At 33.6% G+C, this 12,333-nt stretch overlaps 1 protein-coding gene across 1 annotated transcript; it reads left to right on the top strand.

Annotated features, from left to right (window-relative positions):
- Positions 1 to 4,783: 4,783 nt before the first annotated feature.
- On the top strand, positions 4,784 to 8,227 carry LOC140442995 (uncharacterized). The gene is made up of 2 exons (XM_072533988.1): positions 4,784 to 6,057; positions 6,180 to 8,227. Exon 2 carries the CDS (start codon positions 6,188 to 6,190, stop codon positions 6,617 to 6,619), a length of 432 nt encoding a protein of 143 aa, XP_072390089.1. The 5' UTR covers positions 4,784 to 6,057; positions 6,180 to 6,187; the 3' UTR covers positions 6,620 to 8,227.
- Positions 8,228 to 12,333: the final 4,106 nt, after the last annotated feature.

Here is a 12,333-nt window from a genome sequence, read left to right as displayed (position 1 = left end):
TTTGCGTCATGTTGTCGGAAAGTTAGAGGTAATATTGGAAAAGATATTTTAAAAAAATTTGAAGCTACTATGGAAAAAAATAAAGGTTACCATATTCTTTCTGAAGTAGTCAGTGTTCTAGCTGGAAATATTTCGGAAACAATTAATTTAGAACCAAATGTTTTGGTTAGTTTGAAAAATGCTCCCGTTACATCAGTTGATGTTGAACGAAGTTTTTCCATATATAAATATATGTACTCAGACAGAAGCCACAAGTTTTTGTTAGAAAATTTTGAACACCACTTGGTCATTTATTGTTACCATAATTCTAAATAAGTTTATTCATACTTAAAAATGATGTAGTTACTTAAAATAAATGTAAATCTGAATGAATAGTAGGAAATATTTAGTTATGTACACTTTTTTTTTAAATAAAATTGTTACTATTTTACGATTTTTTTATTTATTTGTATGCATATTTTGTAAAATATTTGCATATTTTCGGGTAAACACGTGCATATTTATGCGCATATTTTCTACATTTTTATTTGCATATTTGCCGAAGTCTACTTATAAGTAAACGTAAGACGTCCATTAAATGTTGGGAACTTAAAGAATCGCTTAAAATCTGAAAATTTTTATTATTTTCTATGAGATGGACAGCATAGTACAAATATTGGGCATGTGTGTCTTTGGGTGAGGATATGTGTAAATAAAACAAATTTTCTTTGGTCAATTTTTATTATTCGTCAGTTCCCAAAGGCATCCAGTATTCTACAATTTACAATGTAACAGATAACAGATCATATTTTGTATTATTAGATCTTAAAAGAGACCACTAAACTTAATATTCACATATTGATGAATATTTTACATCATTTGATATCAAAAAGAAAAAGAGAGTCAATAACATCGATTTTTTTTATATATTTTGTCTGCATTATACCGAAGAGGTCACATTCAACAGATGAGGAAGAATAACATGATCGTGATAGGTGGTTAGATACCTTAAGATTTTGAAGGAACAGTTAAATAAACATAATAAATGATTGGTTATGATACATGATGCTTGACCTTAATAATTATATATTTGGGTTTGCATCTGTTGTGTATTCGCATGGTATGTCATTGTTGTGTGCCAATGGTCATAAATACATAAAATACTCCAAAATATGAAGATTATTTGGTGGTTAAAGTCATGGTAAGATGCTTAATACAATTTCTTGTTAATACATTAAATCATAAGTACACAGTACCAGTATGTAGGACCATAGATTTGATACACAGCTAAATATGGGAATACGTAAACGATTACCCAAATAACAAGGTTAAATACAATATTCGAAAAGCACAATAACGATCATAATAATTTATAAATGAAGAAACTGAAGTAAAAGATGTATTGTGCATAAGTCATTGCATTTTACTTGTTGTTTTTCGAAAGCTTTAAACCTCCATTTTATCATAGCACCTTTATACGTATATAAGAAAGATTAATTGACCAAAAAGATCTAATGTTATACTTAGAAACAATCAAATAATGCTTTTTACATAGTACTGATTCTCTGCAATTACAGGTATTTATTTCAGATTTATTTTAGATTTCAGACTCATTAAAGCCACAATGGATGAAACTCAGGCATGTGTACGAATACAAAACAACCGGACAGACTTTTTCAAAATCTCGCAGGGACTAAAGCAGGGAGATGGGCTGGCACCAACATTGTTTAACCTGGCACTGGAGTATGCGGTTAGGCAAATGCAAACTGGACGAGAAAACCTACTGACCAATAAAACGGTTCAACTGGCTGCCTACGCCGATGATATTAATATTATGAGTAGAACATCAACAGGAGCACAGGAAGCATACGCAGAGTTAAAAACACAAACGAAAAGGCTAGGTCTGGAAATTAACACAGAAAAAACAAAAATAATGGTACAGACGAGAAGAAATATAATCCCACAAAACATTATGCATGAAGATGACATTGAAACGGTTGGAAAGTTTACATACCTGGGAGTAGAAATATATGCCGATGGAGCAGAGGATGGAGAAATACGAAAAAGGATAACGCAGGCAAACAAAGCTTATTTTGCCCTCTCCCATATATTTCGGTCTAAAAGTGTCCACCGAAATACAAAGATGAGAATCTATAAAACTTTAATTCGGCCAATAGCATGTTATGGCAGCGAAGCATGGGTCCTGAAAGAAACATCCAAAAACAAACTCGACACATTCGAAAGAAAAGTACTGAGGAGAATACTAGGACCTGTGAGGGAAAACGGAATCTTCAGAATTCGATATAACAACGAGCTCTATCAACTGTATAAGGAAACACCCCTGTCAGACTTCATTAGAATACAAAGATTGCAATGGGCCGGACATGTGATACGAATGGGAGAGGATAGGCTACCAAAACGAGCACTGAACGCCAGAATGCAGGGAAAGAGACCAGTTGGAAAGCCAAGAAAGCGCTGGGAAGACACAGTAAGCAGCGACGCACAAGCACTTTTAGGAGTCCGTGTATGGAGAAGAGCAGCCACAGACAGACAAGGGTGGAGGCAAAAAATAAAGGAGGCCAAGGCTCATTTTGGGCTGTAGTGCCGTAAAAGAGAGATTTCAGATTTACAGTGATTGTGTTAATATCTTTATGAATAAAGAGAAGCTGTATCAACATTTACCAGAACAACTGAAGGCATTGATGAACGTTTTCGAGAGGGTTGTATTGTTGTCGATTTTGCTTAAGATTGATTCAAAATACATTATAAACAAGTCGATTAGCTGACTTCGTATGGAGTTAAAGACAAAAAGATGTTTAAACTGCATGAGAAAAAACTAAGAGAGATAAATAACTACAACATAAGCGAATGAAAATGGCCAAATAAAGAGGAAAATCCGTCTGTCTGGAAGTGCCAGTACTCTACAGTGTGTAAAAGCCAAATGGAATAAATTCATTATTTAGGTTACTGTACATATTTATAAAAAATCCCGAAACACGTCAAATTTAAATTATAACTTGACATTCTTTAAAGTGAAAATGCAACCCCTACCTTCAACCCCCTTAAAATGACAGGTACAACCCCCAATTTTTAAAATAGGAAGTATAGGCTTGTGATATATCGTTTGAAAGGTCTTTTCATTCTCCATTCAAAAATGTTGTCGCTTTCAAGTTTATTAAGATTAATTAAGATAAAACAAATTAAAATCATGTGGTTACCGAAATTCGCTAAAATATACTCAAAACTTAATTCCCGGTTAGGTCTTGATAATGAGAAAGTGAACAAAAACCATAGCAATGTGGTTTTTAGATGGTAACCATTAAAAAACTTTAAAGAATTTCCGTGGCAACGTTATTTTAACACGCATTAGTAAATTGTTTCATTTTAACACGCATTAGTAAAGTTGTCAGTATTTTAATTTAAGTAAAAAGTTTGTTCAATTCAATTCTGAAAAATGGTTAGATTAACGGAAATGCATAAAATAACAGTTTTACAAATGATTGGTTACGGAGATAACACCCGAACACAACAGGAAAAAACTCGCCTATTTCATGAGAAATTTCCTAATTTACTGCCTATATCCCAAGGGACAATAAGTAAAATAGAAAAGCAGTTTCGCGAGTTTGGTCATGTAAGGCAGATAAAAAAAAGCAGCTGCCAATGCACTGAGTGATGAACTCAAATTAGATGTGTTGCTTGAGTTTCAGGAAAATCCACATACATCGAGAAGACAGGCATCCACTACATTCAATGCTAGCCATACATCGATAGTAAACATATTAAAAGAAAATAAATTGCATCCCTATAAGATGATACCTACTCAGGAGCTCATGGAAGACGATTTTGATAGGAGAACTTTTTTTGTGAGCAAATGATGGACATGTTGGATAACAATATTATCCAATTAGAAGACGTTATGTTTTCTGATGAGTGTACTTTTTCACTTAACGGTCATGCTAATCGGCAAAATTGCCGCTACTGGGCCACGGAAAATCCTCACTGGATGAGAGAAGAACACACTCAATACCCTCAAAAGGTTAATGTTTGGGCAGGGATTGTAGGAAACAATATCATTGGTCCCTTTTTCATTGAGGGCAACTTGAATGGCAACAATTATTTGGCACTACTTCAAAATAATGTCATTCCAACGTTGGCAAATTTATATCCTGATCCAGGAAACCCTCAAGTTCCAGCGAATACGATATGGTTTCAGCAGGATGGAGCACAACCACATTACCAACTTAATGTCCGGCAGTACTTCGATACAATATTTCCCAATCGGTGGATAGGGAGGCGAGGATCGATTGAATGGCCAGCACGATCACCTGATCTTACATTATTAAATTTCTTTTTATGGGGATATGTGAAGAGCCATGTGTACAAAACTAAACCTTCTGATTTAAATGACCTAAAAGAACGAATAACGCTTGCGATTACGTCGATCACGCCTGTTATGTTAAATAATGTTAGAAGACAGTTTTATTTGAGATTAGGATGTTGACAAGACGTTCGCGGTGAACATTTTGAACATCTACTTCATTAACATTCATAGTTCTTTTTCGTGTTCTACATTTTATTACGTTTTGCATTACATTTTAGTTTTTGATTGTATTGTAGCGAATTTCGGTAACCACATGATTTTAATTTATTTTATCTTAATTAATCTTAATAAACTTGAAAGCGACAACATTTTTGAATGAAGAATGAAAAGACCTTTTAAACGATATGTCACAAGCCTATACTTCCTATTTTAAAAATTGGGGGTTGTACCTGTCATTCTAAGGGGGTTGAAGGTGGGGGTTGCATTTTCAAGTTAAAGAATGTCAAGTTATAATTTAAATTTGACGTGTTTCGGGATTTTTTATAAATATGTACAGTAACCTAAATAATGAATTTGTTCCATTTGGCTTTTACACACTGTATACAGAACAAACTGAGTGGGAACATTATCATTCTTGACTTGGTGCGTCCCACTGTTTAGTGTTTTAGGTTCAAGAATTTGTATAATGGTTTTTACAAAAAAACCTTATATATAAACTCAACATCAGGAGGTTTTAGTTTGTTTTAACAGATATTAGGTAAAGACACTATTAGGTAATTAAATATTCAGTCAATGTGAAGCCAGATGAACCTCTGGATCAAACTAAGTAGAGAACTGATCAAAGTTGTGGAAGGTAATGATGATCATGATTTTGAAAGCTCAATTTAAAAATAGTGTTTGGTACAGAGGTCACACGATTAAATATCAGGGACAGGAAAAGTATCTCTACACTCAAGAAGCATAACACCGCATCTTTATAATTTCCAGAACTAGGAAGGGCTTCCATAATAATTTCCAGCAGAAGAGGTTTCCTTTTTACTGTAATTGCAAGACATCTTATTTCGAAAGCAATTAAAGAAAGAAAATACTGAACAAATCTTTTAATTAGTTTAGAATGTTTCTTTTTGGTCGTAAAACTCGTGAAAGTTTAAAACATTTAGTTGATAGAACAGCAAACACCATGTATCATGTTTATTATAAAATGAGAAGCTTATGACGAAGTTACAATTTACAAGTTAGATTACAATTTTTATATCCTATTTCATAGGAATTATACTTGATATACTAAAACTAAAGTGGCTGATAATTGAAATAACCGTTTTACGAATGGTGTTTGTACATTTTTTATGACGGTAGCAAAAAAATCATAAATGTAATGGACAGTTTTCTATACCATATAACACAAGTTTTGTTAGCAGTATAAAATGTAAAAGAATTGCTCAATTTTGTCATAATATATTTTTTTGTAGCCGATAAAACTCATCGGCCTTTCAATCTTCAAACGTCATCTGTCAAACTTTGAAATTCGTCTGTAGTGTTACAAAGTTACAGTGGTTTAACCCTAGAATACTAACCATCGTAATTTTTACGACGCCAATGTCATTGCTGTAGGATATTGTGGAAGGGGTACACCAGTATCTCTCGCCCGCTCATCTATTCTTACATTAGTGTATATCGAAACGTTTTACAAGTACAGTGACGCCTACACTATTAGTGAAGTACCTGCAAATGAGCACAGCTTCGTAAATATTACGAAGGTAAGTGGTAACGTTATAATTGCCAAAAACAACGATATTGTCAGTTTTTATTTTTTTTATTGTCAGTTTTTATTTTTTTATTATCAGTTATTTTTTTATTATCAGTTTTTATTTTTTTTTAGTGTGAAATATGAATATGAAACAGAGAGACATGCACAGGCCCCTCACGCAGCGGGAGTTGGAAGCTGAGTTGCAATTGTGCCTGGAAGAAATTTGGCCAGATGAATCAGATAACAATTCTGATAAATCGGAAAGTGGATCTGAAACAGAAGATGTCGTTTTAGAAGCATTCAGTCCATCTGAATCAGAGTTCGAACCATCAAGCGAAAACGACTCAGATTCCGACCATGACTTGCCATCCACTAGTAAGAAAAGAAAAAGAAGTTCTAAAAAGAGTAATGAGTTGGAAAACAGTTTACTTCAGTGTTTCCAAGAAAAGAAAGTAATGGCTCTAAAATCGACAAGGAAAATAAATGTCCTGCTCAGCAAACTCTACCAAAAGAAGAAAAATCTCCAGAAATTGCAGCTAAAGAGAAGCAAATTCGGTTGCCGTCGAGTCTAAAAGGTAAAAATGGACACAGATGGTCCTCTCAACCAAAGGCCGCAACTAAAACTCCAAAACGTAATTTCGTACATTTTGTTCAAGGCCCCACTAATAAAACCAAGGAAGCACAAACTCCCTTAGATGCTTTTCATTGTTTTATGAGTCCAAATTCACTGGAAAAAATTCTAGAATATACAAATGCCGAAATTTCTGTTAGGGCACAAAAATATAAAGTCGAAAAACTTACAAACTCGAAAGTGAATATTGACGAATTGCATGCACTCCTAGGACTACTTATTTTTGCTGCTGCCCAAAAAGACAATCATTTAGCGACAAGACAAATGTTTGATGACAAAATTTCTGGTGCGATATATAAAGCAACTATGGGCCGGGAAAGATTTGAATTTCTTGTAGAATGTTTACGTTTTGATGATAAAATATCTAGACCACACAGAAAGGAAACAGACCTATTAGCAGCCATTCGTGAAATATGGGATGATCTTATACAGAACTGCAAAACGTCCTATAAGCCCGGATCATACCTAACAATCGATGAGCAGCTACTGGCTTTTAGCGGAAGATGTCCTTTCCGGATGTATATCCCAAACAAGCCAGCCAAATATGGACTGAAAATAGTAATGCTGTGTGACGTAGGTACCAAATATATGTTTGATGCAGAATTGTATTTAGGAAAGGGAACTAAAACCAATGGACAGCCTCTAGGAGAATATTATGTAAAACAATTAACTCAGGGTGTATACGGAAGTAAGCGTAACATAACCATGGATAATTGGTTTACGTCAGTACCACTAGCAACGGAGCTCTTAAAACCTCCTTAAGATTTAACTATTGTTGGTACCCTACGGCAAAATAAAAGAGACATACCTCCCGAGATGATAAATCTCAAAAATCGTGAAATTGGTCATTCCTTATTTTGCTTTGATGGTGAAAAAACAATGGTATCCTATAAGACAAAAGTAAATAAGTCTGTGCTTCTTCTGTCGACAATCCACAATGGTCCAGCAGAATGTGATCGAACAGGAAAGCCAGATATCATTAAATTTTATAATGCAACCAAGTACGGAGTAGACACATTTGACCAAATGTGCGGAAACATAAATATTTCCAGAAAAACACGAAGATGGCCTCTTTGCCTGTTCTATGGCATGTTAAATATAGCTTGCATAAACTCTTGGATAATTTATAATCATAACCAACAACGACAGCAGAAAAAAACCATCACCAGAAAAAAATTTATGGCCATTTTGTCTGAACAACTGACTAAACCTTGGCTACAGCGTCGTGTAAATTGGCCAACTTTGAACCGCTCGGTAAAGTTACTTATTGAAAATATTTTAAATCTGGAGCCGCAGCAAGAACGAATATGCCCTACTGTGTCAAAACGTGCCATGTGTCAATTTTGTCCGTCTAAAAAACGTCGAATGACAACTCATCATTGCGAACACTGCCGACGTCCATTTTGTGGTGAACATCGCGCCCTTTGTTGTCAGCAGTGTAGTTCTAAAATTTAGAATTTATATTTTTTTGTGATTTTCAGGTTTTAGAAACATCTCTTTGTTCAAAATAATTTGTAAAATTACGTTAAATAAAATACTTTTTCAGTGACCACATTTTTTTTCTCAGCGTAGTAAATTTTACGATGGTTAGTATAAATGAAGGTAAAAATAAGGTTAGTATTCTAGGGTTAATGCAATTTACAAAACAAAATTTCGGAACTTAATAATTACACCTGATAAATGAGTGTTTATTAAAACCAGTGATATCAGTGTATTGAATAAAATCTATAAAATATACTAAACTTTGAAATAAAAAAGAACAAGAAAATCAATACATATTTAAAATAAAACTGTGGAAAACCACAGCCACTTTTATCTATCGGTTCCATATGTTTCTGTCTACAATATGAAGATGATAAAATGCAATCTCGTACAAGAAATGTATTGGGTAGTCTCAAATCAAACACTTCCACCAATTTAGTGTAACAAAACTAATAAACTGTAAAATTCTGATCCTTTGATTCATTTTCACTGCCAAAAGTGGTCAAACATTGATATAAAAAGCAACATACCAATGCTCAGGTTCCTAGAATTTTGTTAAAGTTAAAAGCATCATAAATTCTTCTTAAGACGTATATAATACTCGTTTGCAAAAAGATCAGGCCGCAGTCAAATTCGGACATTAAATGGACCAATGTTCCAGTTTGTTAACTTTTTCTTAAATATTTTTATTTATTTCTCTTCTACAGCCACAAGGTGTTCATTTGATCACTACCGTCTAAATTTTCCCGCTTTTTTAGCTTTCAAAAACAGCAACATACAAAACATACAAAAGATATTGATATTGAGAAGATACTGATCTTTCATGAGGTAGAATATACATATGACCTTAGTTGCCGTTTAGTTTTGTTGCCTTAGTTATATCTTGATTCTATTTTACAAACTCCAAATTTAGAGAGAGTCTGCAAGCATTTTCTTCACTGGTATTTTTACAGAAAAAAATCCTAAAAGAGAACTTGTAAATCAGATTTTAATATTGGTAATAAGTTTTTCTGCAACTACTTAATAAAGAAACTTTTGTGCTTGCTACTGATAATGAAATATGTACCTTTACTGAGGACTATTAGTCTATGTCTTAATAAACACACAATACTCTTGAATTAGAACAATTTACTCACGATTTTATTTAAAAAATATTAATATGAGTGACTTGGACCAATCTAAAGACGCCAAATGACTTCAGAGTCGGCCAGAATTATTCCTAGCTCATTTACAGAATCTAGTAACAAGCCTTTTCAACACCATACACCTGATACATATATTTGTAAGACACTATACTTGGATAAACCAGAAATACACAACGATGGAAATAGATTGAATCATTTGTACTTCGCTGATGACACCTTTCTAATCTTGCAATTCACCAAAACATCAACAAAAACTTTCAACAATCAATCGCGTCGGAAAACAAATATAAAAAAAAGGGTAAGATTAAAATGTATCCAAATAATACAAAACACAGAAAAGAGTAGTATTTCACAAATTATAAGTTCTATCCTTAACAGTTGATGCAGCAGAGTCAATTTTGAATGTGTACTGTCACTTTATTGCTTACTAGATAAGACTACAAATATGAGTTATAGAATCACTTGATTGATTTTTTTCGTCCACTTTTTTTCTTTGATACAGACCTCAATTTTGGCCTTTCCATTTTCATTACTATTAAAAAACAACTGCAAGAGGTAACATATAAAAATAAAATAAATAAGGACTAAAATATATAAGTCATCGAAAAATTTCACTTGGAGTAGTAACTAGGGATTTTAGTCACTTTAACAGTATGACATAATATGTATATGTTTCTTTAAAACATGTTAAACTATATTATATTTTTACAATGAACTGATGTTTATAGTTTTAAAATGATTGAATTGCTAAATAGTGTCAATTAAATGAAAATTCCTCAAATTACTCTAATTACAATTTTTCTTGATGACTTTGTAGATATTTTGACTATTCTATATCAACATAAATCACCGCATACTGATAACGAAACACAGACTATATGGTATAGAGAAACAGTATTGTGATATGTACATTCTGAACATTCAAGCGAATAGCTATTTCAACAATTTTAATGATAACATAAGTTATATATTTTATAAGGGGATTATTAACAAAAATACAGGCTGGCCCCATTTCAACACGATTTAATCATATGATATTTACACAATATCCTAAAACATAATAAGAGTGCACTTTCAGAAATGTACCGTAGTTCCTGCAGATTTAGTTCTACGTGATTATTAAAAAATATGACGTCATGGAGTTAGTAATTGTACTAGGAGGGCTAAGTATTCGAAATATGTATTGACATTCACTAGAATATTGAAAAAAGATGAAAAACAATACACAGAAAAGATAAAAGAAATGCAACAAGTAGATAGTTTTAGCACCATGCCACAAAAGTAGTTATCAAATAAAAAAATTACCGCTGATTTAACAATTTATAATATATCTCACCCTTTCCCGCATCCGAATTTCCAGCGTGTTTTGTCAAAGCAATAAAGCAAACGTAGCAGAGGAAGATCACCAACACGATGGCAAGACGACTTACGAAAGACAACAAAAAACTGGATACAACAAGCACAAGATAGAACACTTTGGAGATAAACAGGGGAGGCCTATGTCCAGCAGTGGATTGAGAGAGGCTGATGATGATGTGTTTGATGATGTTTTCTTCTAGTGGGAAGAGTCCAGTTTTCTATATTTTTTAGCAATCTATTTTCAGATATTCTCTGCAGGTGTCCATACCCGTTTAGTCTTTGGCTCTCCAGATTTCAGGATAAAAAAATTTGGACTCGTTGAATTTTCTTCTTTACGTGCCAATTCCGCCCCAAATGCTGGCAATCAATATGGTCACTCTTACTTTCGAATTATCTGCAACCATACTATCTTCTTAACTTTTTCTGGCAAAACAATCTTTTTCTCTAGAAAAAATGCTTTAGATGTTGTAGGTATTGTAAAAGATCTTGGTAATTTGATACCTGTTGATTTTAAATCCCTTTTTATTCGTTAAGTATTCATCTGCTGTTTGAGATGAGCGATTAAAAAACAGTCACTTAGATACAAAATGTTCGTCTTTAAGTGTCAATGTTTAGCTGTTCACCTGGAAAGCAGCCGAAAACGCAACAGCGGCAAAATTACAGATGATGAAGGCAATCTTGCCTTAACCAAAGAAGATAAAAAGAAAGTATAGAAAGAATACTTGGAAAAACTTTTCCACGACCTTAGAATAATACAAGAACCCACCATTGAAGAAAATTCAGGTCCCGAAATCCTAGCAGAAGGAATAACGGCAGCCGTCAGACAAATGAAGGATGGAAAGGCACCGGGACTTGAAGGAATTCCTGCAGAACTACTGAAGCTATTAGATGTAGAACAAATAAAAATAATAACTGCAATATTTAATGAAATATACAAGGCAGGAAAAATACCACTAGAGTGGCTAAAATCGGAGTTCGCAGCATTGCTTAAAAAACCAGGAACAAAAGTTTGTGAGGACTATAGGACTAGAAGCCTAATGAGCCATCTGCTGAAGCGGTTTTAAAAAATCATCCACAAAAGAATTTACCGGAAATGCGAGGAACAAATTGCGCCCAATCAGGATTTGTGAACGCCGTTGGTACGAGGGAAGCTTCATTTAGCGTGCAGGTATTGTTTTAGAAATGAAAAAGTGTCAGCTGTGATGTTTTTGCATGCCTGATTGACTACAAGAAGGCTTTCGATAGAGTCAGGCATGAACAAATGATGGAAGTGTTAAAGAGGACGGGGATTGACTGAAGTTACCTAAAAATAATAGCTATCCTGTATTGGAATCAATCAGCGGTACCCCGAATAGATCAAGAATATACAGATGAGGTCCAAATCTTAAAGGGAGAGAAACAGGGGTGCATAATTTTACCGCAAAACTTAATGAACAAAATAATGAAAACAATTGACTGGATATAAAATTATTAAAACACAGCTAATGATCAACAGCAAGGAAAACATAACTGAAGCAAATCTGTATGTAAACCAAATGAGAATTGAACGTGTCTCACTGTACAACTACTTTTGAACTATAATCAATCAGTCGTGGGACAATACCCAAGAGATTAAATGTCGCATCGGAAAGTCAAAAAGTGCATTTTATTAAAACTTCAGGCTTTTGAG

This window comes from Diabrotica undecimpunctata, chromosome 6, assembly GCF_040954645.1.
Source record: "Diabrotica undecimpunctata isolate CICGRU chromosome 6, icDiaUnde3, whole genome shotgun sequence".
Classification (NCBI taxonomy): domain Eukaryota; kingdom Metazoa; phylum Arthropoda; class Insecta; order Coleoptera; family Chrysomelidae; genus Diabrotica; species Diabrotica undecimpunctata.
The sequence above is the reverse complement of the archived record's forward strand: the minus strand, read 5'-3'. Positions and strand labels throughout refer to the sequence as shown.